The following is a 24,843-nucleotide window of genomic DNA, read 5'->3' as shown; positions in this document are numbered from 1 at the left end:
CCCCAAACAATTACATCCACAAATAGGCAGCAATAGTAGAAACTCTGAATGTTAGACTTGAAGTTATTAAAATTGATGTTAATTTGTTGGAATGTGTTGTATATGTACACAGCTGTTTGCAAAACATTAATAGTGCAGCACAGCACGCACGCTGGAATTGATTAACAAACCATTAGTTTTGACTAAATGGCCCATTAGATACAGAATTCCCAGCAGTGCCCCATGGCTCACAAACACAAAGCCTGTATTTACTTTAAAAAAATGCAGTGCATCACATTTGCCGTTTTTCCACATTTGAATTTAACTATTGAAATAAAATGAACATATTCTCATATTTTGAGCTGCACCTGCGTACTTACCCCACCAGTGTTTCTGATGCCGTCATTTTCTTCCCCAGCAAATGTTATAAAAAAATCAAGTCATGAAAATTGAAGTTGAACTGGCAGAGGTAATAAAAAGACACAGACAAAACAGGTTCGTCCGACTGTTTATTTATAGTTATTCCCTCTGCGCACCCCCTCCCTGTGTGAAAGGCGAGTCTGAAAGGAGGAGGATACAAGCCACTATAGCGCCACATCAGCACATTCACTAACAATGCTATATGTTTAGCACATCCACGCCCTGCTGCTTGGGCACACTGCGCCACATGCCAAAAACACATCAGCATGATGACAGAGGCCAGGAACCACTCCCGACTCTAATTAAACAACAGGGGGCGCTATTAGTAAATATCAAGTTCCACAAGGGCAAGAAAACGGGGGCAGGTGATGAGTCCCTCAATGTGGCCGTTGATCCGCCAGGCGTGCTCTGATGATGTCACCAAGGGGGTGAATGTCGAGGCTCGTGACGTTGAACCCCAAAATTCACTGCGTGGTCGTCGTCCTTCTCCAGTCAATGACGCTGCTTGTCTCTTCCACACAAAAACGGATGGACTGTGCCAGAGAGAAGACGGAGGAAGATGAATGTTTTTCATATTTCTATTTAAATCCTTAGTATGATTGCAGTCAATAAAGGTGCTGATTCCCCAACCACTACATTAGGTGGTTATTTGTATGGGAAAAACAAAGATTACAAAATGATTAAAAAATAATATTGATTAATAATATTAAATTAATATCAATTAATGCCATGTTTCAACTAGTGGGCCTGCATAGAACATATTCTTGACAAAAATATGTTTGGGTTGATCTCCCCTTTAAATTGCACTTTGAAGTATTTTTCGTTATTAAATAAATATCTAAATAACACTGTCTTCATTTATTTTATAAAACACTTTTGCTCATTCATTTTAAGAAAACATTCAGATCAAAATGTCTGTCAGGATACCTTATTTTTTACACTGTACCATGTATAAAATAAGAATGTATCACTTTTTAATTTTTTTTGATGGTCAAAAACATTTGATTAAATTAATGAAGACAAATTTCTATGCATCTTTTTTTCTTTTTGCTGATCCGAAAAACGAACCGATCCGTGACCGATCCAAATCATGACTTCTGTGATCCGTTGCGCCACTACAAGTCACCTTGGGTTTTTGATAGCGTGGCCCCATGAATAATTTAGTTGAATAGCCCTGCCATAGTATGTTACCTGCGTAGGGGACTACAGATCTCCGATGGGAATGATTTCTTCGTTGATAAAAAATTCAATGGTCTCCTCCTCCCAGTCGTCCACATTGCTGTCTGGCTCGTCAGTGTCCACTCCTAGAAGAACCGCGAGAATGCACGAGTCAGCATACCGAATGGCAGCTGTAGAAGGCAACATTCAGGAGATGAAAATGTATTAAATAAGTAAGTCGCTGCACCTCCTCGGAGCTCCATGCGGGCCTCTTTTTGCTCCTGGTAGACCTGCAGCGCCTGATCCCTGTAGCGACGGAAGTCGTCCATCATGGCCCTGCGCTTGTCTACCAGTTCCTACTCACACACGCACACACATCACAAACTTATGTAGAACTGTTACAGTAGAAATGAAAGAGTCGTCTCTGTGTGTCGAGGGACAGAGAGCGAAAACAAAATCTAACCTTTGAAGCCTTGGACTGGCTCAGACGATCTTTCTGCTCAAAGATCTTCGAGTATTTCTTCAGATCCTTCTTGATCAGCTTCAAGAAAGAATCGAGAAACGCAACAATGGAGATAATTTTGTAATCATCAAATAGAGCAGCAAGACATACAGTAAGTGAGGCTCAAATTGGGCACCGCATTTTTCTGAGTATTTGCATATTTTCCAACCAATTGTGTATTTTGCATTTGAACAGTTTTCTAATTTGTCTAATATTTTTTTGTCGAATACTTAACATCTATATAAGATTTGTACTTTTTATTTTATGTAGTGTCATTTTCTAAATATTCATCATATTTTAAACCAAGTTACCGCTGTACTAGCATCCCCGTTTGATTGCTTTAGATTTATCTACATTTTTTTCTCTCTAATATTTTGTATTAATTTCCACTATTTTTGATTTTTCACAGTATTTGCATTTTCTTCCAAAAAGGTTGTCTTTTGTATAAAATGGTATATTACTATTTTTAAAATAGTGTATATTAAAACAAATGTTTAATATTTGTTTTTTGTCCAACATTTCTCACCAATATTTTCATTTTTCTTCCAATACTTTTGTATATTTGTCTAATATTTTTTATTACTTTTTCAAAATATTTCATGTGAACTTTTTTTTTTTTGCATTTGTATATTTTCAACCACGGACAAGAAAGCAATGTCTATTACTGCCATATTTTTCTTTTTTAACTGATGTTTTATATTTCAAGGCCTAGAATATTTTTCCAGGAATTTTTTGTTATTATTCTAACTTTTGTTCTGTGTAGGTAAGTGATAAATCACAGCACGTTCCAACTATTGTACAGATTCAGATTTAGTTGCTGCCAAAGGAACGGAACTCCATCATAAACTGAGGCTGCCCCCTTGTACTGTTATGTCACATAAAACGCAGAGAAACCACTTGGTCAATAAAAATCATACCTTGATCTGGTCTGCACTGAGCAGGCTAGGGGGTCGGGGTCTCCACAGGAGCTGACAGAAGCGGTCTTTGTTGTTCTTCTGAAGAAGGCGACCCTGGAATGTCCACAGCCAGTAAGCGTTGTCCACCTACAAGGTGAAAAAAAAGACAGCATGTGAAGATAAGGAACGGGGCAAGTTTCACCAAGTAGCAGAAGGTGCCACGGCACCTTGTGGCTCCACCAGGAGACTGAGGTGACCACGTAGCGTCCAGTGGGGTCCCACTCCACGTCCGAGGCCATGTAGTGCTCTGCTATGTTCATCAAGGTGCAGTCGGACGTATCCACAAAGGCGAGCGCGCCGTTCATACTACAGGGGGAAAAAAATGAGAAAGAAATTAAGACACATGTGAAGGTAATTTATATAAACACATGAATACACAGTATTATAGAAGATCAAAAGTCAACGTCTAATATGGGTAACAGTTTTAGGAAAAATCCCATGCCTCATTTATGATTTAGACCAAGTATGCTACTGTATTTTATTGCTCTTCATTTCATTGATATTTGAAAAGCTAAGTAGTTAATGAGGTACTACTTGGTGTATAAAAAAGTTAAACTCATTCACTGCCAGACATTTTCAGACCCTCCTTTACCCTAACGTTTGAAAAAAATATAAATAAATTCAGGGAATTGAATAGCTGGACTGTGAAGTCAAATAAATTTGTCAATAGCAGTGAATGAGTTATGAACCATTCCAGCAGAGGGAGCCTCAGACGAGGCCGAATCAGGGAGCTATAATTTTCTCATTTGAGGTGTCATAAAAGTAATTTAGTTTGTCATCAGCTGTTTTTTTTTTGTCTTTGTAAACACAAACTAAGCAACTCAACAACTGACCTCCTGAGTCCAGCCAGAACCAAGAACTGTCCCTGGGGGCTCCAGAAGATGCTGTTAGCCTGCTGCTTGTCAAACATCTCTGCAGAGGCCAAAACAGTCTCCCTTAGTGCCGGTTTGGTGGGTGCTTAATACAAGCTCTTTCTCTGGACTGTGTGCTTGACATACTTATGGGCTCGATCTTGCCGTTGTTTTTGACGTGGTAGAAGGAAGCGTTGATCCTGGGAGACTCCCCGTGCAGAACTGCAAACTTGCTGCCGTTGGGCTCCCACGCAAACGCAATGATGCTCTCTGTTAAGCAGTACTTAATATTACTGCAGGCTTGTGTTTCTGTTCTTATCTTGTAGGCGGCGTGCCCATGTACTCTTACCTTTCATCTCCACCACATCAACAGGAACTTGTTTCTCTCTCATACGGAAGATTTCAAAGTTTGTGACCACGCCCTGCATATGGTAGAATAGCATGATTAACATTTCAACATGCACAAGCCCGTGTTTGTTTGTTTCCTTCTCATTGTGGCATGTACCTGTGTCCCTTTGGGAGTCCTGTCGACTTTCACGCAGAGATAGTCTCCATTCCTCTGCCAGTGCAGCTTGCAGTCCACCACGTTGAAAAGGTTGCGCACACGGATCTCTTGGCGGGACGGCAGCTGCATCAGAGTCACCCTGGCCGGGATGTCCTTGTCCTCAGGCACCCAGAACGCGATTATGTTGTCGCCCGGGGACCACGAGAAGTCCCTGCGCGTGCCAACGTATAACATTTGAACATGTAGGACGGTTAAGGATAGCCATGAAAACATTGTGGATGAAGGATGCATACTTGATCCCGCTGATCTTAAGACTCTTCTTGTCGAGCAGGCCCATAGACTGAAAGCAACGCAAAGAGTTATTTAATGTTGATAATTTAACATTTTACATGACTGAAATGCTCCTACTCTATTTGCTTACAGGAGTCTCATAAATGCTCAGCGTGTCTGGTGTCATTCTCGCAAAGAACTTCCCATCGTGGCTCCATCTGAAAACAAACAAGTCATTTAAACTCTGCAGGAGAAACATTTAAAGATTATCACGAAGTGTATGCAAAGCTGGTCGACGAGTTCTCACTTGAATATGGGCCAGTGTGCGGCGCTCTCGCAGTGGAAACCTCTCTTCTTCAGGCCGGTCAGAATGTCCCAAATGATGATGGCCTGCGGGTCCTCTTTGGTGTCCATCAGCGGGCTGAAGGTCACGACGTACCTTCGCGACATCACAAACACACATAGTCAAAGAAGATGTTTACTATATTCAACGATAAATCAGCCAGTGGTGGCTTTGCGCAAGTGCCGCTGAGCAGCATTATTTACCTCTCACAGGGCGAGAAGTCGATGAGGGACACGCCCTGATGGCTGAACCTTTGAATCTGCTTGAACTTCTCGCCGCCCCACAAGGCGATGCCCCTTTGGTGGAAGGTGGCCAGGTAGGTGCCTTTGGGGGACCAGCGTACATACGTCTCGGTCCAGCGCTGCATCCAAACACAAAAAGGATTAGTGAAACCACTGTTGTAATTTTTTTTCCCAACAGTATGTTGATATCTAATCACATACCGCTCTCTCTTCGGAGACGACCGGATCCTTTGCATCGTTGGCAAAAATGGCAGTCCTCTCACCAGCTTCGTAGATCACACTGTACTGGTCCCGGCAGTCAGGGTCCTCGATCCAATGGCGCATGTTACCCTGAACAGACAAAGAGTTCAAAGGCAATGAAAATTGTTGCACTTCACATTTATTTGGCTTTTGATACACTGATAAAGTGGTCTAGTTTAACTGCACTGGATAAAACAAAATATGCAGCAGTAATAATGCTACACACTTACAAAGTCTTTAAAGGGCTGCTTCTCAGGAGTTTCCCACTCATCATTTATGTTCATGTACCTTTAAAATAAGAAAAATATGTGATTAACTTTCATTAAATACATCACATCCATCCATTTTTGCTGGACTTGGCAGCGTACTTGTCGAAGTCGGTGAAGAGGTTGACCCTAAATGTATGTTGTTTGTCCAGTTTGTAGCCATCTGCGTTTTTCACCGCCTCCAAAGCCTGGTTGGGTGAAGCGTACTCCAAAAAGATGTAACTGGAAAAAAACAATGCGTCTGTAACACATCCTTTCTTTGGTCGTCAAGCTCTAAGAGAAAAGGAGTGGTCCTACCCTTTGGTCGTGCCATCGGTCTCCGGGTAGAATTCGGTGGTGATCTTTCCAAACTTGGAGAAGATCTTGTGGATGACGTTCTTAAGCTTTTCCAAACGCTCTGGGCCAACCTGCGGGACGTTGTCCACCACCACCACGGAGTCGATGCCGTCAGCCTCCTGGGGTTTCTCTTTCAGGATGTCACCCAGGAGCTCTATGTGACAATGAAGAGCCGAGTGAGGAGGGCAATAAAGAGGCGAGTGAGATTATGTTCAAAAGCTCATTGGGGCATTATCATACAGATATTTAAGTCATGAGAAATCAAATTAGACTTATAATAAACACATCAATTGGAAAAGACTCCAAATATGGAATGTTGGATATTCAAAAGGCAAAAATTGTTGATTTCATCACATTTGTTTGTTAAATATGTACTGATGGCACAGTGGGCCAGCATCAGTGAACTCTGGGTGTTAATGTTGGACCCTGCCTACGGTCCTGGTCCACACTCACTGACCTTATACAACTACGTTATCATTATAATTATCAGAGCCACCAATTAAAATTTAATGCAGAAAGCACTTGGATGCATTGATTCTATGATTGAGGGAAAAAGGTGCCAATTTTGTGCGTCTGGAAAAGGTGAAGAAGCTCATATTAGAATGGCACTGTGGGACAGCTGTTTCAAACGAACCTGTTTACGTCAAATACCTATTAATATATTCATCGTAAAATATTTCATTTCGGATGATTTGCCTGCTAAGCCAAATGAGAGAGACAACGTGACAGGCGAAACACGGCGCCTCAGACTGCTTCACAATGTCAACTTGCCACTCATCCTACATACAGAAAACGGTTACACTTGGACTATATTCGAGGTGAAGTATTTTCTTTTGTAACCGTGATAACGTGGATGATATGACACAATAAGGCGGCTACTCCGCCACCCAAATCCGCCGCTTACAATGTGGCTAATGACGCTAGCAGGCCATAAAGCCGGCGATTTTCGTGCCTCCGCTCACCCTCGTCGTCGACGTCATCCTCGAAGTCCTCCGGGTCGCTAAAGGAAGGCTCCTCTTCCTCGTACTCGGGGTCGTCCGCCATGTCCACCGTTTCTTGCATTGAATACGTTTAGAGAAACTGGCTTTCTCGTGACCGCGAAGTGACTGAAAAGGAAAACGGGAGGCCGACGGTCTTCGACCGGCGCGCCACCATGTGCGGTCTCGGTTGAAAATGGACGACGTGACGGAAATGTGGCACAGGAAGCAGTTCGTAAACCCGGAAAAGTAGCTGAAATATGATAGAATTGTATAACAGGTGGATGAGCGGGTTTACAATGTGACTGTAATGGCTGTCGCGCATCCATTTTGTTGTAAGTTAATGAAGTCGGTTGCATGACCGCTCACGAAAGGAAAGGAAAGGAAAGACAGTCGCCGGTTGCTATGAAGGGATTTCCCGCGAGATTATGTTAAAGTCAGTACATTTCTTTTATTAAGATGTATGTTTTGAAGTATTAATCATGTCTTTTACGCCGTAAATCCACTATCTGCCATATTACACCCACACACAAGCATGGATAAGGAGAGTGTATCACTGCTGCCTGGCGTGTGTACACTCTTGGCGGACTGTGCTAAGCCTCTGCCCGATGACACCAGCCTGGAGAAACTACTGGACCGGCTCACCAACTTCTCCGAAGCAGGTTCGTGTTCACTTTTGCTTCGAAACGCGACTCAAATGACCGGCCAAGAAGTTAGGTACACTTCTCAGAGATTATAGATACAGTAAACAGACATGTTAAAATAAGTCAACCACTTCCACACATTGTGGATACGTTTTCCCAGACGAGGCTGCAGGTCCTCTCCCCCGGTTTACTTCGTCCAGAAATTCCTAACAGGACATGTGCAAAAAATGAGTTTTTAATTGCGAATTTATACATCCAATTTAATCCTTTTGTGTTTGAGAGGTTCCACATTGTTTTGTCTCTCTTTGAAGGTGTACCACTTCCAGACAGTTGCCCCTGTCTTCTTGACTTCATCTCTACAATGGCCTTCAATTCCACTTCCGATCCCAGCATCCTCTCCTTTGCCCTCAAACTCAGCGGCCTGATGGCGGCCACCGAGGATGGCTACAGAGTCTTGCAGGTAGAGAGTAAATAGAATTCTGGCAGAGGGGTGTGTCGATAATAAATATGAATGTTGTGGAAAACTTTTTTTTTTCAGTCGTTTAATTGAAAAAAGGAAACTAGGGCCGGATGATTATAGAAAGAAATAATAATCATGATTATTTTGATTAATAATGAAATCCTGATTAATAAAAACAATTATTCATTGATTTCAAAACTTAGTATTTATTCAATTACTCAATGCTATCATCAGCCTCATGCCCATTCATCACTGCACCTGAACACTTTATTCTTAAACACTCTATTCTTTTTGTCAATTACAAAATGACCTTGTAAATATCAGGTGAAATTCAAGCCTCTTGCATTTAATTCTGCTACATCCATACCTTTGCTGCCTGGTATCTTAGCACACGTTCAAACCGTGAAACGGCATCTCCCTTATCCCTCTATCATATTTATTTTATCTTAATTTGTTCTATTTTATTTTCACAAAATTTGGGACTTACTGGGCTAACCTGGGACTTGTTGGTTGCATTTCATGCCATATCATTTGGAAAAGTGTGCTGGTTTGGTAATAAAAAATATTTAAAAACTCAGGTCTAAATATTGACAATTACATCACAGTCACAAGTCAGCAGTCGAAAGTCTATGGAACAAGACCTCAGGATCTCCCAACACAGTGTGCTGCAGTGACCAAAATTTTGCCAGATGTGGGCAATCTGGGTGGTAAAATGAGAAGACTTTCTGCGGGCCCCTAGCATGAACCCCTTCACCAATCGACAAATTAGTAGATCGGTTAAATATCCGTCTGCTTTTCCAAACAGGAGCGCTCAGTTCTTGAGGTGATCTTTAGTGTTGAGCGCTGGAAGGACGCCGAGCTGTGGGATGACCCCTGCATCCGAATTGGCTGGATTCACGGGTTAAAGAGAATGCTGTTGCACCCCAAGGCGCTCACTTTCTTTGTGCAGTCAGGTCTGACCTCTCTTCTCATTGCTGTAATAAAACATACAGTGGTTCCTTGACCATGCTTGTGCTCAAAACACTACTGTTAATCACTTTTACCATTGAAATGCATGGAAATGCCATTAAGGCCATTCCAAACTCACCAAAAGCAAAAAAAAAAAAAAAAAGCTTTTTAATAATAAAGACAACAATAGTGCTTTTTAAAACAGAGAGTAATATAATGTTTAAAAAAAAACAGCTTGTGCATCATAATTAAATGCTGTATTCCAATTCAATTTGCCGTACCCACCTTGGCCACCGGTGGGCAGTACAATATAATATAGTCACATACACAAACAAAGAAGAATCTTATACTATTACTGTGAGAGATTTACTGAAATGTAATGTAACATTGTTTTTTTGGGGGGGGGCCTGGGGGTGGAGGGGACAAACAATATATGCCCGTGAGACGTGAGTAATGTTAAATGATCTGTCTAAATGTGTTACAATCGATACGAAAAATGAGCATGTACAGTATGTTAGCATTAAGCTAAATGGACTCCTGTAAGGCAGAGCTATGTAGTTGTATGAAATACAACAATTATGTTTGTTTTACGTTTAGTTTGACTGTAAACGTCAACTGGAAGTGGCATTAAACAGTGAGTTCAGTTCACTGCCACGATACAGCGCTTATGTCACATAATTTTGTTGGAAGTTAAAGCAAAAAAAATTGTCCGGTGTACTTGTATGTCGGGTGACTTGTATCCCAAGGTGTTTTAGTGATTGAATGGCCTCAATTCTTTCTAGGTTTTATCAAGCCACTCCTGCAGCTCCAATCAGATCCAAGCATGTTTGTTGCTTCTGCCGCCAACCAGTTGCTTGCCCACATCCTCCTCGCAATTCAGCCAGAAGAAGAGCATGCAAGTATCGAAAACAGTGCAGAGCACAGCCATCTTGTCCTGCAAACGTCTGTGCACATTAAGGAGTCACTGGTACCCAAAGAAGGCTCGCTGGCAGCTGGTAGTCTGCAGGTCCTCAAGTTGCTGGCGCTGATCCTGGACCAGGCCCGGCGTCCTCTGCGGGACCAGCTGCTCATGACGCTTGCTGCCTCCCTAGAGGAGCTGGTAGAAGCAGGATACAGTCAGCTCACACCGGCTCTAATGGATGTCATTATGGCTGGATACAGGTAGACAATTAATCGAATTCAAATCAACATCGCAATGTAGTAGAATGCAATTTTTATATTCCAAAGGCTGCAATTTGGGGGAAAAAAAACCTTTACTTAATTTCAACAACACTAACTGAAATAGGTAAGGTGTTTTTCGTATCGAGTCGTAGTTCATTTGCCTTTATTTTAGCGTAAGCCTTACCTACAAGACCAAAACATTTTTGTTAATGGCAATACAGATGGGTTTTTTTGCTCTACCTATCTATCTATCTATTACCTATCTATCTAGCTAGCTAGTTAGCTATCCAGCTGATAGCTAGCTAGCTTGCCAGCTATCAGCTGGATAGCTAGCTAGCTAGCTATCAAATCTAATATCTTGTCGCTGTCCTGTGAAAAACACTTATGTCCATTTTCTTAGATTTTTTTTTTTTTACGTGAATTGTGTTTCCGCATTACAGATTTTGCATTAACATGATTTTTTTTTTTTTCCCAAATTAGATATCAGTGTTTTTCACAGGACAGCGACGATATCGAATCTCCCTGAATTTGCTATGTTTGTCCTCAGCCCTGACAATGACGACGTCACCAGCCGTCTTTTGTCCTCCATGTTGAACGTCAACAAACCCGCTGACCTCGTCCTTGCCGCGGCTGCGTTTCTCCACCACGATCATCCGTGTGTATCAAGAAATGCTGTCAACACAAGCCAGGCACTGAGAATCCTACTGCTACCCCTCCACTTTGTCACAGAGCAGCCCTTGCTAGGAACAGGTATGAATTGTACATCGAAACAAAATGACAGATGTAACCCTTTGTTGTCTACAAATATTTTCAGCCCCTGGAGCAGACAACGGAATAATGGCGTCGCAGCTGAAGAATAAAAGCACGTTCATCTCCATGATCTGTGTCTGTCTGAGAAATGCCCCCCAGGTGGCACTTATGGTAAGACATATACCGTGATGACTATTGCTGTCATTGTCATTGTATTTCAACTTTTGTATTCGATCTCAATCGAATTTATGATGAACATTTGAGTTGAAAGCCAATTTCCAAATACATGCATGTTATGTTCATTGAAGACTCTAAATTGGTCATATGAATGTGTATAGAAATTGAATTGGATATATGCGGTTTAGGAATTTGATAGAAATGGACTAACGTGAACATGACTCTCTTTCGTATAGCCTCCTGACGTCCTCCCGTGTCCCCCGGCCGTGATTGTCCTCTCAGTAGTTACTTTGCTGAGAATGTGCAGTGGTGACACTTCCACCTCCTCCTCGTCCTCCCTCAATGGCTGCAGGAATGAGGCTTTCCGGTGTATCGTCAGCAGTGGAAAAGTTCAGAAATCTGCTTTGGAGGCTTTGGCTTCCCTCAGCGGCAGCCCAGGTGATCCAACCATACCAAAAAAAAAATGTAAATCCTTCCACTAAAGCAGGGTACAAATGTATTGATTTTTAACATTCTTAACCAAGTTTTAAAATGCGGGAGACCCCACACATGAAGAGCAAAATATAAAAAACAACATCTGGTCTTTATGCGCTTTCAAATGATCAGGATCGTTATCAGGCTCCTGCAGAGCTTGCTGATGAGCTGATTATTTGAATCAGGTGTGTTGGAGGGGGGAAACATCTAAAACATGCATGGACCGGACATGAGACCCCTGTTTCAGATAATTAATTGGTTAGATTTGCCTTTTTTTAAATGGATAACTAACTATAGAAGTAGCTAGGCTAAGTTGGTCGCTTCCTGATTGGCTATCGTTCCGTTTCACATCACAATCACAAAGTCCGTTCGTGGCTCGGCCCAACTCGGAGTTGACCACGCAGGAATTATTTGCAATCGTAAATAGTGAACAGGTTTAACATTTACGATTGTCGGCCCCAACTGTTTTCCGAGCATATCGGGGAGGAGAAGTCACTTTTAACACACAGCACAGGATTGCTCTGGATAATCTTTTAGATAATCATCCTTTTCTGACTTTGCTCGGTAGTGGGGCGAAATCCTCAAATGCGTCCCAATTATCGGTATGTGTGTACCCTGTGAAAAATGTGCTGATGTTTGCATTTCAGGGGCTGACAACACAATGAGCGAGGTCTCTGAAGTCCTGGTACATTATATGAGTAACCCAGATTCAGACCCCACTGTACGTATTTGCATTTTATAGACGTGGTTATAAGATAAAAGTGTCCCAGGAGGTGTTTAAAATTTTTAATGAAGTACAGTTTTTGTCTTCTTAGGTCCTGCAAAAGTCCTACAAGGCGTTACTACGGTGGATTAGTGTTTGGACGGACCTCTCATCCTTTCCACAGCAACTCAGAGAAGGTAGTGTTCAGCACCCATGCCCACCCCTTAGTCCTTAATTGATGTATTATATCAGTGCTTCTCAAACGTTTTACATCAAAAGCCACCTTGAAATATACTTGATGCTCCAAATACTAACATGAACATTTTGAACAGTTTGAACATTAATTCTGTGACGTAGGCAAAAGCGAAAATAAAAGCTGTACTTAAATCACGTTAAAGTAAAAAATAGTGGTTGTGACTCAATAAATGTTTGCAAACAGACTGTTCGAAATGATTGAATGCAAATGTGCTTAAAATTTGAATATAACTGAGCTGTACTCAACAAAGTTACTATCCTGAATTTGAAAAAAAAAAAAGAAAAGTTTAGCCACTGTAACATTACGCACAGTTTGAAGATTTAATTCAGAGTTCCTTCGCATACCAGCCCATAGATAGACGCTATTTAACTACTCCTTAGGCATATTTTTATAGCATTTACGGTACTTAGTTTATTTTAAGGTCTTTAAACACACTTTTAAAATAATACAAACACATTTAAACATATATAATATATTAACAGACCAAGAGCAATGGATAACACAAATATTTTACAAACAGTGTAACAATGTACCCATCCCTCGTGTGTTTACAGTAAACAAATTCTATTTTTTTCCAAACTTAACTTATCAAGATGGAATTTATAAAATGAAAATACAGATGTCAGTTTCTATAGTCGTAAACATCAGGATTACAAAGGATGACATTAATTTTCAACAAAAACTAGGTTGTACAGAAATACTTCCTGTTTTCGTTCTTCTTTCAAACTTACACCGTCTCAAACTAAATAGTGTCTCGCCATCTAGTGTTCGACGGTGGAATCACACACAATATAAACAAGAGTTAGACCAAAATAGTCATTAACTTTGCCAAAAAATGGGCTCCTTAAAACCGGCGAAAACTACAGCAGTTCAGTAAATGGTTGGATTGCAGTCAACAAATATAAACGTGCACGGCAGAGAATGACTTAAACAGAATGAAAACTTTGCATTTAGATCTCCTAACGGGAGTGACGAAGCGTGCATGTGACCCACGTTGGGAGGTGAGAGACTCCACCATCGAGTTTTTGGGGCAGCTGCACTGCGTCCCCTCCCTGAAATCGGCTGACGCGGCTTTGCTGAGCGAGCGCCATACGGCCCCGCTGCTCCGGGAGGCGCTGCAGGATCCGGAGAGCTACGTGAGAGCCAGCGCCATCTCGGCACTGGCGCAGGGTCACGCGCCCAGCTGCCCGCGGGGAACTGAGTTACCTCAGGAACAGGTTGGCAATTTTAGAGATGTGTCTGAATCAGGGTTATAATAGTTTTCGTTTTTTTATGATAATTAGTTTTTATTTCGTTTTGGCTTTTGTTTTTTTGTAGTCAGTTAAATTAGCTTTTCATGTTTTTTCTTTTTTCAAAAATGCTTCGTTTTAATTTAGATTTGATTAGTTTTAGTATGGCGGCACGGTGGTCGACTGGTTAGCACCCTCACAGTTCAGAGGTTGTGTGTTCGATCCCGGCTCCGGCCTCCCTGTGTGGAGTTTGCATGTTCTCCCCGTGCCTGCGTGGGTTTTCTCCGGGTACTACGGACTCTCTAAATTGCCCCTAGGTGTGATTGTGAGTGCGGATGTTTGTCTCTGTGTGCTCTGCGATTGGCTGGCAACCAATTCAGGGTGTCCCCCCCCCCTACTGGCCGAAGACAGCTGGGATAGGCTCCAGCACGCCCCGCAACCCTTGTGAGGAGAAGCGGTATTGATAATGGATGGATAGTTTCAGTCAGGATTTTTTTTTTACTTCCTATTTTATTTCATGAATGAGAATGTTATTTGTTTTGTTTTTTTCAATTTGAATCTGAGTTATTTTGGTAGTTTTTGTGAACTATAATAACCTTGGTAGTAAAGTACCTACATGGTAAAAAGTAGTCTGATTATCGCGTACATGCATGTACCCTGCTTCAGTCAATGATCTGTTTTTGATCATCTTCTATTTCCAGACCGACACAGTCAGTCGCCTGTTGGACATTCTCCGCGCGGACACGGAGGGTTTTGCCCGGCGGGCCGTGGTCCGCTACTTCATGGCCTGGTTCTCTTCTTGCTGCTCCCCTCCTTTGTCACCCCCGTCGCTTCTCTTGGAGTCGGTGCGCGTCGTCCTCTCGCGCGGCAGCTTGGATTTGGACTGGGAGGTGAAGGTGAACACGTTGGAGTTGGCTGAGCTTCTGCTGGACGCCGCCCTTTCGGATCACGGGAGACGCACCGGTGTAGAAAATCACCCTTATGCAACACTTTTCACGCACACTAACGGACAAGCGCGGGCCGGGGATGCCACTTTAGATTCGGCGTTGAGTTCTTTAGTGGATCAAGGCGTCTTGTCAGTGTTGCTGAGCAGCCTGGTGGATTGCGACCGACCTGTTGCCCTTAAGGCTTGTGAACTCCTCATACGAATCAGAGAAACAATCTACCCGGCGGGTGACTTGACGACCGGTGTGTGGTGCGAACTACCTGATTGGGGTTGGGGGAAGGAGATCAGGAAGATGCTGACGAATGAAGGAGGAGAAGGCCAACGTGTAAGCGTGTGCGAGGTGTTGACATCATTGGGCTTAGATGAGCGGCGGGTTCTTCTGAGCCAGAGCAGCGATCACGTTCACAATTCCTTCCAGTCTCTGCTGCAGGACATCTTGAATGCAGGAGTTAGTCTCAGGAACGCCAGCAAGGAAGGAAGTCAAGAAGTCATAGTGGATTGTTACTGACTCACATTTATCCGACTCACAAAATTTAGGATCATCACATCACATCACACATTTTATTTATATAGCACTTTTCATACATAAAAATGCAACTCAAAGTGCTTTAAAACATTCAAAGCAAAACATAGAATTATCTTCAATCAAAAGAAAAGATAAATTATTTAAAAGTTGTTGAAAGCCAAACTAAAAAGGTGTGTCTTGAGCTTCCTCTTAAAAATATCAACAGTCTCTGCAGACCTGACATCCTCTGGCAGGCTATTCCAAAGGTGAGGACCAAAATGGCTGAATGCTGATCATGGGCTTAGGGGTGAAATTTCAGGTTGAACCTAAAGTGCTGTATAACCTCTACAGGTGAACTTAGAGCAGAAGTCAACCCAAACGTATTTTTTTTCAAGAATATGTTGTATGCAGCCCCACTGGTTGAAACGTGAAATTCTGATGAATATTGCGTTTGTGGAATAGGAGTTTAGCAGCAAAATCCACCCATTTTTAGCCATCCATCAGGAGGCTGCCATTTTGTCACTTCTGTCAACTGAAAATGACATCACAATTGGTCAGGGCTCAGATAACGACCAATCATGGCTCAGCTTTAGAAAACAGATGAGCTGTGATTGGTCATTACCTGAGCCCTGAGCAATTGTGATGTCATTTTCAGTTGACAGAAGTGACAAAATGACCGCCCCTGAGACGGTTAAAAATGGATGGATTTTACTGCTAAAATCATATTCCACAAACGCAATATTCATCAGAATGCCTTGTCTCAACTAGTGGGCCCGCATAGAATATGTTCTTGGGGAAAAAAAAGTGTTTGGGTTGACTTCCACTTTAATTGAATTCTGTTCTAAGTTTTTGAATGCACTGTTCAATGTTTCACTACTTTTTGCACAGCAAGATGTTTTCTAACAAGAAGCTAAATGGCAAAAATCACAACATGAATGCGTGAATACATTACTAGTCCATTTCATCCTGCTGTTAACATTTTGAAATCATAAGACCATGATGCAAGTTTTCCCATGCTAGCAATAAGATGGAGATCTTTCCAAAAGGAAGTACATGTTGTATTTAAATATATAATGTGATTTTTTGTGAAGTTTGCAATTCAGTTCCATGTTACAGCAAGTTGTGTAAATAGTAGTGAAACACTGAACAACTGAACATTTAAAAACTAAGAAAAGGTCCATTTAAGTAAACCTGGGAAGGTCATAGTGCATTTTAGTTTCATCCTGAAATTTCACCATAAAGCCCAATAGGGATTTTTTAAGTGGATGGATGTCATTTTTTTTTTTACATTTCGCTCACAGCAAGTCATACAAAGCTAAAGGACTATTTTCTATGTCACTTTAAATATTAAACAGTTGTCTAAAATAGTTCCGGCACTGTTTAATATTCATATTTGTCTTTTTGTGCCATTAAAGATCAAGTCACATTATAATCAGCCCTTTTCTGCCGTAAATAAATTCATGACGACATCAGTGTTACATAATGATAAATAATGAAATGCCGAGCAGGGGATTTATGTCCTCTGTTGGATAGCAGGAAGCCATCTTTTTATTTATAGACACGTGGGTTATTATTCAATTCAATTCTAATTGTATCATATGAATACATATATCGTAATATTACTCAATTATTTTTTACCAATTTAGAATGTTAATAATTGCGGTTTGGGGTGGGGAGGTGTTAGTGAAAGTTAAATCGGACTCGCTGACGGACACCAGTTTAAAAATAGAGGCGGACCGGCCGATAGACGGCTACTACCCATAACCCCCAATCCCCCCCACCCCAGCTCTGTTAATAAGTAATCATTTAAGAATTTGTATCTGCAGACTTTGACGGGGCAACTGCATGTAAATTCATCAACTCACAGGACCTTTAAGTCTCCCGTTAGGCAAGAAGTGTATTTCCGTGGGCCACCACTAATTGCTCTGCCTTCATTATAATTTTAAATCCCCTATAACTTTTTAAAGATAAGACTTGTTTCAGCATGGGGGGCATATACATAAAATAAAATCAAAACGGCATAAAAGAAAATTGTGAAATTCGATTTATGTGCCTTTACCGTTATTGATCAAATTTTATGAAAATGATCCTTAATCCTGTGTCTTTGTTTTAATGTCATCTAGATTATATTTCACTGCGTTATGATTTATATTTAACTTCAATTTGATTATGCATTTCATTTTGAGCCCCACTTCCTCCCCAGTGTGTGATGTGTGTGGACATGAGCCGGAGCCACAGGAGGCAGTCGCTGCGTTCACGTGTTCACACACACACACACACACACATAAACTCAGTCACATGGAGGAACAGAGGGACACACGGGTAGAGAACCTCTCCTCATTAACTAATGAGTGGCAACACACACATTACGCACTGCTTATCTTCTCCGTAGCGTAGCCTAATCCACGCGCTGGCTCTCCGACTGCTGTCATCTCTCCTCATTGATGAAGTGAAGCGTGCTGCTGGTGGCTCGTTTCTCCTCTCCTGACTCCAAAGCATGGAGGCTGTGGCACTTTTCTCCTTCGCCGCATCCGAAGCTGACGAGCTCAGCTTCCAGAAAGGGGACCTAGTCAAGGTAAATGTTTACATGTTCAAAGTGCAAGGCGTTGAGCCATAATAATGCATGTGTATTGAGCGAGAGAAAGTTGGCTTGACGTTCGACGTTCGATATTCACGAATTAGGTACCGTCCACAAATTTCATGTTCTATGGTGTCATAAATAGACAAAAATAGGCACCCAAAATCAGTTAATTAACATTTTGTGTCAATCATAGGACCAAGTATGTTAGATGTTAGTTAGATGCCTCCCTTTGCCACCTACTACAGCAATCAGAATGAGGAAAATGTGAATGTCTAATGAATGTTTTGCCTATCCGGTTTGGTATTCGTCCTTGAATTGGCTCCAACTTCCCCAAAATGACCTATATGACAAAAAAATTGAGGTGTAGTAGTTAGAGGCCTTGCTTTGACAACTACTATAGCTATCAGAATGAAAAAAAGGTGTTTCACTTGATTTTTTTATGAATATTTTGCCTATCCAGTTTGATATTGGTCCTATGATTGGTTCCAACTTCTCCAAAATGACCTATATGACAAAAATTTGAGGTGTAGTAGCTGGATGCCCCCCTTTGCCACCTACTGCAGCAATCAGAATGACAAAATGTTCATTAACTGATTTTTGGTGAATATTTTTGTGTATTTATGACGCCATAGAACATGACATTTGTGGACGGTTCCTAATTTGTGAATATCGAACGTCAAACCAACTTTTTCTCGCTTGTGTATTGTACGTAGGTGACCGAAATGGAGGAGGATTCATGCTGGTTCACAGCAGAGATCGAAGGCAAAAGGGGCTACGTGCCAGAGAACTACATTTCTCTTCTGCCTCATCCGTAAGAAACATTTACAAGTCACTTTTGGGATTCCATGGAACCATGTTTGGTACTGTTGGAATGTTTTGTAGGTCTGGAGTCCATAAGCCCAATTAGCAATTTACAAAACAACTACTTACTCAATGCGTGTTGGTTTTATCTTTCAAGGAGGTATCCAATATAAATAAAGACTCACACAAATCCATTGAATTTTCTCGTCAGTTTTCTTTACCATCTCTGAAGTTCGGGAATCATACAATGATCAGATCTGGGCAGTTGAGTTACATGTTATCCTCCCGTAGCACTTTTTCTGTGTACTTGTAAAATTGCTCGATGTATTTTTTTTTTTATTGCATTAGTAGTAATAGTATTTAGATTTTTTCCCAAATCATGTTATCATTATTAGCATTTTCATTTTTATTAGCAGTAGTATTTATTTGTAAATTGTCCTCAATTAGTTTTTTCTTCTTCTGTCCAATAGTAGTAGTATTTAGATTTTCTTCAGTTACTTATTGATATTGTTGTTGCTACTTTTATTATCATTATGTATTTGAGTATTTATCAGTTGTTTTTAGACAAGTACATGGGTGCATTTTCCTTCTTCTTGCCTTCCTTGCGGGGCGGGGCGCTGGTATCTGCAGGTGGTTCGCGGGCCGGGTGTCGAGACTGGAGGCGGAGCGGCGTCTGCACTGGCGGGACAGCGGCATGTTCGTGGTGAGGGAGAGTGAGTCAGCTCCTGGAGAGTTCTCCGTCTCCGTTAGGTGAGCGCAGAGAACGCCGCGGCGCCTCAGCGGACCATCATCTGTTATTACTGTATTATTACCAGTGATGGGCGGTCACGGCCAGCAAGGTGTTCTCTTGCTGGTTCGGCATTTACAATTTTGCCAATTTGCTGATATTTCTTTAGAACGTTATTCTCCGTTATTTGCTGAAAAACCCTATGCCATCTGGTGGCATCTTGGTGCCACAGAAACAGTTTTAAGTGAGTTGAGGAGCTTCTTTTAGACAGTAGTCCTTTCTTTTATGCGGTGGTTGTGGTGTCGATTACCCGTGGATTGCAATGGGACTGTTTCTTTAGCTAATTAGGTTTCCAATTCGTCCTAGCATGATGCCTGTATTTTTCAGTTTTCAATTGATTGGTCAAAGCAAAACCTATTACAGCCAACTTCAATTAGCAGTTGCATTCATTTTATTCTAGCATTTATGATTTCTACAATTGCGACTTTATAGTGGTGGTATTAAGAGTGGCCCATGTACCAAATGCCTCCCCACTGTGTTATTACTATGTTATTACCATATTATTACAGCAGCTAGATTTAACATTGTAGCTCTAAACATGCAAGTGTTGCATAAAACACGGAGGCACTTGTGAATGTGCTTTTTTTTCTTGTTTGTTTTCCATTCCACTGAGCACATTAGCAACTTGCAGCATCCACGTGTCTGTGAGCGTGCATAGGTCAGGCTAAGCGCATATCTAAATATGTTCGGCAAGAACCCATTTTGACTAAAAATATCACATCCTCGTGGACAGCGAGTGCATGCGAAGCTGCAATTTGGGTCACCAAAAGTGACGATGGGCTCATTTAATCATGAAATGTTTTCAATAATCAAGGCTGTTACATAAGAGTGTTACATTCATTAAATGCAGGTATGTTATGCAATTAACACATGTGACAGAGGCGCACACATGATGTGCACGTATGAATTTTGCGAGGCATAACATCTGCCTGGCCTGTGAGAGGTCACGTGTGTGCTTTATTTATATTCAGACACTGTCATGCCACCACACTGCGCAATACTCAGACTGGTCAACAGAGGGCGATAATACTCCAGCAAAAATGTCAGATGTTTTCTCAAGGCCAATTGATAATTCACAATACTCAATGCTTTGTTGGTCATGCAGACCAGTGAATATTAATAAGTTCTAGGGACTAACTTAAAAAAAAAATAATAATTTGTATGCAAAATATTATGAATGATATACAGGACATTGGAGACACACTGAACCATTATATTGCTTGCTATTATATATATTATTTCTCAATTATTTTTTAAATTTTTTTACAAAGTAAATATATATATTATTTAGTGACTAGATTTTTTTTTATTGTATATATTTTGAAATTATAATATAGAGTTTGTTTTTATTTATGCCAACATATATTTTTAATTAAATGCACCGGGTCCAAAAATGAAAGTTAATCCTATTATAGTCTAAGTCTCCTTATTGTATCTTATTAAGAAAAACCCACTGGACCCTTTTTTTTTTTTCACAGCCATATAAATGTGTGAATTCAGTGACTTTGATCCTATCTATTGCTGTCTGTCGGTAACAAACTGTATTTTATGTAAAGATGGACAGATTTAATTCCATTTATAATGCAAATTACCTGCGCAAAACATTTCTTTAAAGGAAAATAGAACATACTGTAATGAATCTTCTTTTGAGGAAATGATCAATGCAGATGATTGCAATAACATTTTGAACTTTGTCTGAATTAACAAAAACATTGACTCATTCACTGCCAGACATTTTCAGACCCTCTTTTACCCTAACGTTTGAAAAAATATATAAATAAATTCCTGGCATTGAATGGCTGGATTGTGAAAAGACAAATAAATATGTCCTTTGCAGTGAATGAGTTAATAACAAATTTGTCATTGCTTACACCTTTTCTAAAAATCCCAATAAATGCCACTGGAAGTTGCGTGTGTGTGAATCCTAATGATTGCTTCACCACCCGACATAATTGCCTCATTTGTATGATGATAATTAGTAGAATTATTAGATAGATAGATTTGAACATCAAATAAAGAAAAAATTGGGGCAAGCTTTTGCAGGCCTCATAAAATAATGTGGAGAGCCACATTTGGCCCGCAGACCTTGAGTTTGACCCCCATGTTGGAGACTAATTGTTTTAATAGCATATGTGCATGTCCGCTATCGGTATCCAGGCTCTTTGTAACATCAAACTACTGTGTGAGTTGAAAGCTTGTTTGAAGAAGACTGACTATGGAAGAAAACTCTCCGTCCTCACTTTGTCTCCCACACATTTTTCTCCGGCAGCTATGGCGACAGGGTGGAGCATTTCCGAGTGCTGGAGGGGGGCGGTCAGTACTGCATCTGGGACGAGTCCTTCAGCTCCCTTAACCGGCTGGTGGACTTCTACAGGACTCACAGCATCGCCGTGGAGAAGGTGGTCTGCCTCCGAGACGCCCCCTCCGACGCGTCCCCCCGCCCGGGCTCCCAAGCCGGCCGTAACCCTTATCCCAACCCGTACAAGAGCACCTCTCTGGAGTCCCTCCCTTCGGCCCGTCTCCATGGCCCTCACCCCTTGAGAGAGTCGTCCTCCGTGCAGCTGCTGGAACAAGTTTTGGGGGTACGACCGTTTGATTAACACTGGGGTGGGGGGAACTTTTTTCTATTAGGTTAAGTTAGGAAAAAAATGTCATGCAAACATGTCAGATATAATGTGAGAATTGTCAATTGAATTTGACCCATGCCAGGTATCGGTATCAGGACGTTACAGCCTTATTGCAAGGTATCGGGTACTCATGAAGGTTGTCGATCGATACCGGCCACCAATACTTAAAGCGGAAGTCGACCCAAACATATTTTTTTCAAGAATATGTTCCCAGCAGGCCCACTAGTTGAAACACGGCATTCTGATTAATTTTGCAGAATATAAGTTAAGGAGCAAAATGCACTCGTTTTTAGCCATCTCCGAGGGCGGCCATTTTGTCTTCTGTCAACTGAAAATGACATTACAACTGCTCACAACGACCAATCACGGCTGACCTGTTTTCTGAATCTGAGCCATTTTTTTGGGGGGTTTTATAACTCTGAACATGGTGGGTGGGCCATATCAAACCCTCATGAATAGATCTACCACTTATGTTTTTTGGTTTGTTTTTGTTTTGTTTTTTTGTATGCAGAAACCTCGCCTGGCTCATGCCCTGTGCGACTACGCCCCGCCGCACACCGCCCACCTGCACTTCCTGCGCGGTGACCTTATCGACCTGCTGGACTGCTCTGGCTCGCGGTGCTGGAGGGGCCGCTGCCGCGGGCGCGTCGGGGTCTTTCCGCCGCAGTACGTCCAGCCGCTGTACCACTGACAACAGCATATTGTGCCAAACACTCATTAAAAGAGAGCTGCGTCACTGCCACTAAAAAATGGCCTGGCAAGGAATTAAACAATACAGTAGAACTTCTAAGGTTGAACTGCTCCTACTGTTGTACAATTTGGAAATTGACCAAAATTACAATATGGTAGCACAAGAGCTGTGTGTACCTATTTATTTGACTTTTTTTTTTTTTGCAACATTACAAGTTAGCGTTTTATAGTTTATTATATTTACACGTACCCTTGCACTTCCGTTTTTTGCGATGCGAACCGATTGAGTTCAAAATTTGGAGGTTCCACTGTATGGTGAAAATTGAAAGCGATCCAATCAAATCTTCTGCTTCCCTTTCTATGTTTATTGTCTTTGGCTTTAAGAGCCAATCAGAATTCAGCATTTGGAATTTTATACACTTGAGGTTTGTCCCACAAACAGATTTTTGTCAGAAGAATCACACCAAACAGAAGCTTTAATCATTTTCATGCAATTGCAGGCAAAAATGATAAGTATTTGCACATGCTTTAGCTTTTTTAATGATCTACGGTGATGACCTAGTCACAGAGATATACTCTGTTAATAGCTTAAATAGTATATATTTCAGTAAATATCCTGTCTGTTGCGATCCGTGTTTTTCGTCCTGCAAACCTTTTATCAAGCTTGTACTAGAAATATGAATAAAGAATTGTGTTTTACTACTGCTGTTTTGATATCTCTCACCCCCCTGTAAATAGAGAAGCTAAATACAATTGATAATAATATAAATTGATACTTTAAAAAAATATGCATAATTAAACTTAAAATTAAGCGTTACTACCTTCTCCATATGTTAAATGTGAGACCGTCCCTCCATTTTCTGTAGTGCTTGTCCTCATTAGGGTCACAGGTGGTCGCCAAATAAGCTCTCACACACACATTCCCAACTTTGGACAATTTCGTGGCTTCAATGAACCTCAGAACTGTGAGACAATCAACACGCTAACCGCAGGTCAAAAATTGAGACGAACCAATTCAAATTTACCCAACATTTAATAATGCTTCCAGTTTGTTACTCTGTAAACAGAGCTCAAATGTTTCTCATTGTTACTAAAAGACAAGTCCAAACCGTCGTTAGAGAGGAACACTCATAAATCCTCAATCAGATGATAAAAACATACAAAATAAAAATCAAACAAATTCAGAAAATGACATTTTCAAAATATTAAAATTCTTTGAGGTTGGTAAAATTGACTACACATTGGATATATTTTTCCAAAGTTGACATTGTCAGAGAAGGCATTTTTATTCGATTATTTTCCAATTTACTGATTAACACATAGAAACACATGGTTTAAATACAAATAAAAATTACTCCAAAGAAACGTTTGGGTGGTCATTCCTCGGCTCAAAAAGGAAAATACTAGAAATACATGGATGTAGATTGTAGTCTACCTAGCTATAGCTATCGATCTACACTACTCACAAAAACTGACAGATATTTTGACCAAAAATGCACTACAACCTTTACAGAGGTGGACTTAATTTGGTCTACTGTAAACTTTGGAATGTTTCAGCACTTTTTCCATAACTTCAGAACCAATGATATCCACTTTTATGCCTTTCTGTGACTCTTCCAGTGCGCCACTATCTCTGTTGCAACTTCCTGCTAACACTCCAAGCTCTGTGGCCACTTCCCTTTTGGGAACATCTGTTTGTCCTGGTGTCATGATATCAAAATGTAAACAGCATGATTAAGAGGCCTGTTTTAATACTAAATGTAACTGAACTCGAAAATGTATCGGTCCATTTATGGATCAACCACCTGTGGTGAATTTAATATGAAGCTCCTTTTTTGGGAGGGAAAAGTTTAGCAAAATGTTCTGAAACACTGAACAGTTGGACAGTCGAAGGTCAGGAAAAGGAGAAGGTCAAATCAGTTAAACCAATAAAAAGGTTATAGTACACATTTTAGGTTTAGGTCTATCTAGCTAGCTAGCTATCTAGATGCTATCTAGCTAACTAATCACACTTTCTTTAGGACTTGAGTATTTAAGGCACGCGAAATCCCACCCATTT

General features: G+C 41.0%; 3 protein-coding genes and 1 long non-coding RNA gene across 4 annotated transcripts; 2 read left to right on the top strand and 2 right to left on the bottom strand.

The window, feature by feature from the left end:
* Nucleotides 1–475: 475 nt before the first annotated feature.
* Nucleotides 476–7,276, bottom strand: eif3ba (eukaryotic translation initiation factor 3, subunit Ba). The gene is made up of 19 exons (XM_086034411.1): nt 7,031–7,276; nt 6,030–6,222; nt 5,835–5,954; nt 5,697–5,754; nt 5,428–5,556; nt 5,188–5,345; nt 4,949–5,080; nt 4,793–4,859; nt 4,665–4,711; nt 4,372–4,582; nt 4,216–4,288; nt 4,014–4,136; nt 3,849–3,927; nt 3,183–3,321; nt 2,977–3,102; nt 2,021–2,098; nt 1,805–1,913; nt 1,591–1,703; nt 476–932 (listed from the first exon to the last, which is right to left on the bottom strand). The coding sequence occupies exons 1-18, from the start codon at nt 7,128–7,130 to the stop codon at nt 1,603–1,605; spliced, it is 2,043 nt and encodes a 680-aa protein (XP_085890537.1). The 5' UTR covers nt 7,131–7,276; the 3' UTR covers nt 476–932; nt 1,591–1,602.
* On the top strand, nt 6,330–15,773 carry brat1 (BRCA1-associated ATM activator 1). The gene is made up of 12 exons (XM_086034410.1): nt 6,330–6,886; nt 7,580–7,707; nt 8,001–8,149; nt 8,955–9,102; nt 9,880–10,258; nt 10,806–11,008; nt 11,073–11,179; nt 11,422–11,623; nt 12,307–12,380; nt 12,475–12,559; nt 13,573–13,835; nt 14,549–15,773. Exons 1-12 carry the CDS (start codon nt 6,828–6,830, stop codon nt 15,299–15,301), a joined length of 2,550 nt encoding a protein of 849 aa, XP_085890536.1. The 5' UTR covers nt 6,330–6,827; the 3' UTR covers nt 15,302–15,773.
* Nucleotides 13,075–15,725, bottom strand: LOC147146183 (uncharacterized). Its single transcript, XR_015087273.1, has 2 exons — nt 15,054–15,725; nt 13,075–14,785 (listed from the first exon to the last, which is right to left on the bottom strand). It is a non-coding gene; the product is annotated as an uncharacterized LOC147146183 (long non-coding RNA).
* Nucleotides 15,774–17,264: 1,491 nt separating the features above from the next.
* Nucleotides 17,265–23,486, top strand: LOC147146181 (GRB2-related adapter protein-like). Its single transcript, XM_086034414.1, has 5 exons — nt 17,265–17,873; nt 18,593–18,690; nt 19,311–19,430; nt 21,737–22,049; nt 22,606–23,486. Exons 1-5 carry the CDS (start codon nt 17,796–17,798, stop codon nt 22,783–22,785), a joined length of 789 nt encoding a protein of 262 aa, XP_085890540.1. The 5' UTR covers nt 17,265–17,795; the 3' UTR covers nt 22,786–23,486.
* The last annotated feature ends 1,357 nt before the right edge of the window (nt 23,487–24,843 follow it).

The sequence above is a fragment of the Filicampus tigris genome, chromosome 6, assembly GCF_054856515.1.
Source record: "Filicampus tigris isolate MCC_2025a chromosome 6, RoL_Ftig_1.0, whole genome shotgun sequence".
In the NCBI taxonomy this organism is placed as follows: Eukaryota; Metazoa; Chordata; class Actinopteri; order Syngnathiformes; family Syngnathidae; genus Filicampus; species Filicampus tigris.
The sequence above is the reverse complement of the archived record's forward strand: the minus strand, read 5'-3'. Positions and strand labels throughout refer to the sequence as shown.

Bases quoted from the DNA above. Each gene is read 5' to 3' on its own strand.
- brat1 (XM_086034410.1), top strand. From the start codon at position 6,828: ATGTCAACTTGCCACTCATCCTACATACAGAAAACGGTTACACTTGGA. The intron at 11,009-11,072 runs GTATGAATTGTA...AAATATTTTCAG, and splicing joins GCAGCCCTTGCTAGGAACAG to CCCCTGGAGCAGACAACGGA. The intron at 12,381-12,474 runs GTACGTATTTGC...TTGTCTTCTTAG, and splicing joins ACCCAGATTCAGACCCCACT to GTCCTGCAAAAGTCCTACAA.
- eif3ba (XM_086034411.1), bottom strand. From the start codon at position 7,130: ATGCAAGAAACGGTGGACATGGCGGACGACCCCGAGTACGAGGAAGAG. The intron at 5,557-5,696 runs GTAAGTGTGTAG...TTGTCTGTTCAG, and splicing joins AGCAGCCCTTTAAAGACTTT to GGTAACATGCGCCATTGGAT. The intron at 4,289-4,371 runs GTACATGCCACA...TACCATATGCAG, and splicing joins GGACTCCCAAAGGGACACAG to GGCGTGGTCACAAACTTTGA.
- LOC147146181 (XM_086034414.1), top strand. From the start codon at position 17,796: ATGGAGGCTGTGGCACTTTTCTCCTTCGCCGCATCCGAAGCTGACGAG. The intron at 18,691-19,310 runs GTAAGAAACATT...TGGTATCTGCAG, and splicing joins ATTTCTCTTCTGCCTCATCC to GTGGTTCGCGGGCCGGGTGT. The intron at 19,431-21,736 runs GTGAGCGCAGAG...TTTCTCCGGCAG, and splicing joins GAGTTCTCCGTCTCCGTTAG to CTATGGCGACAGGGTGGAGC.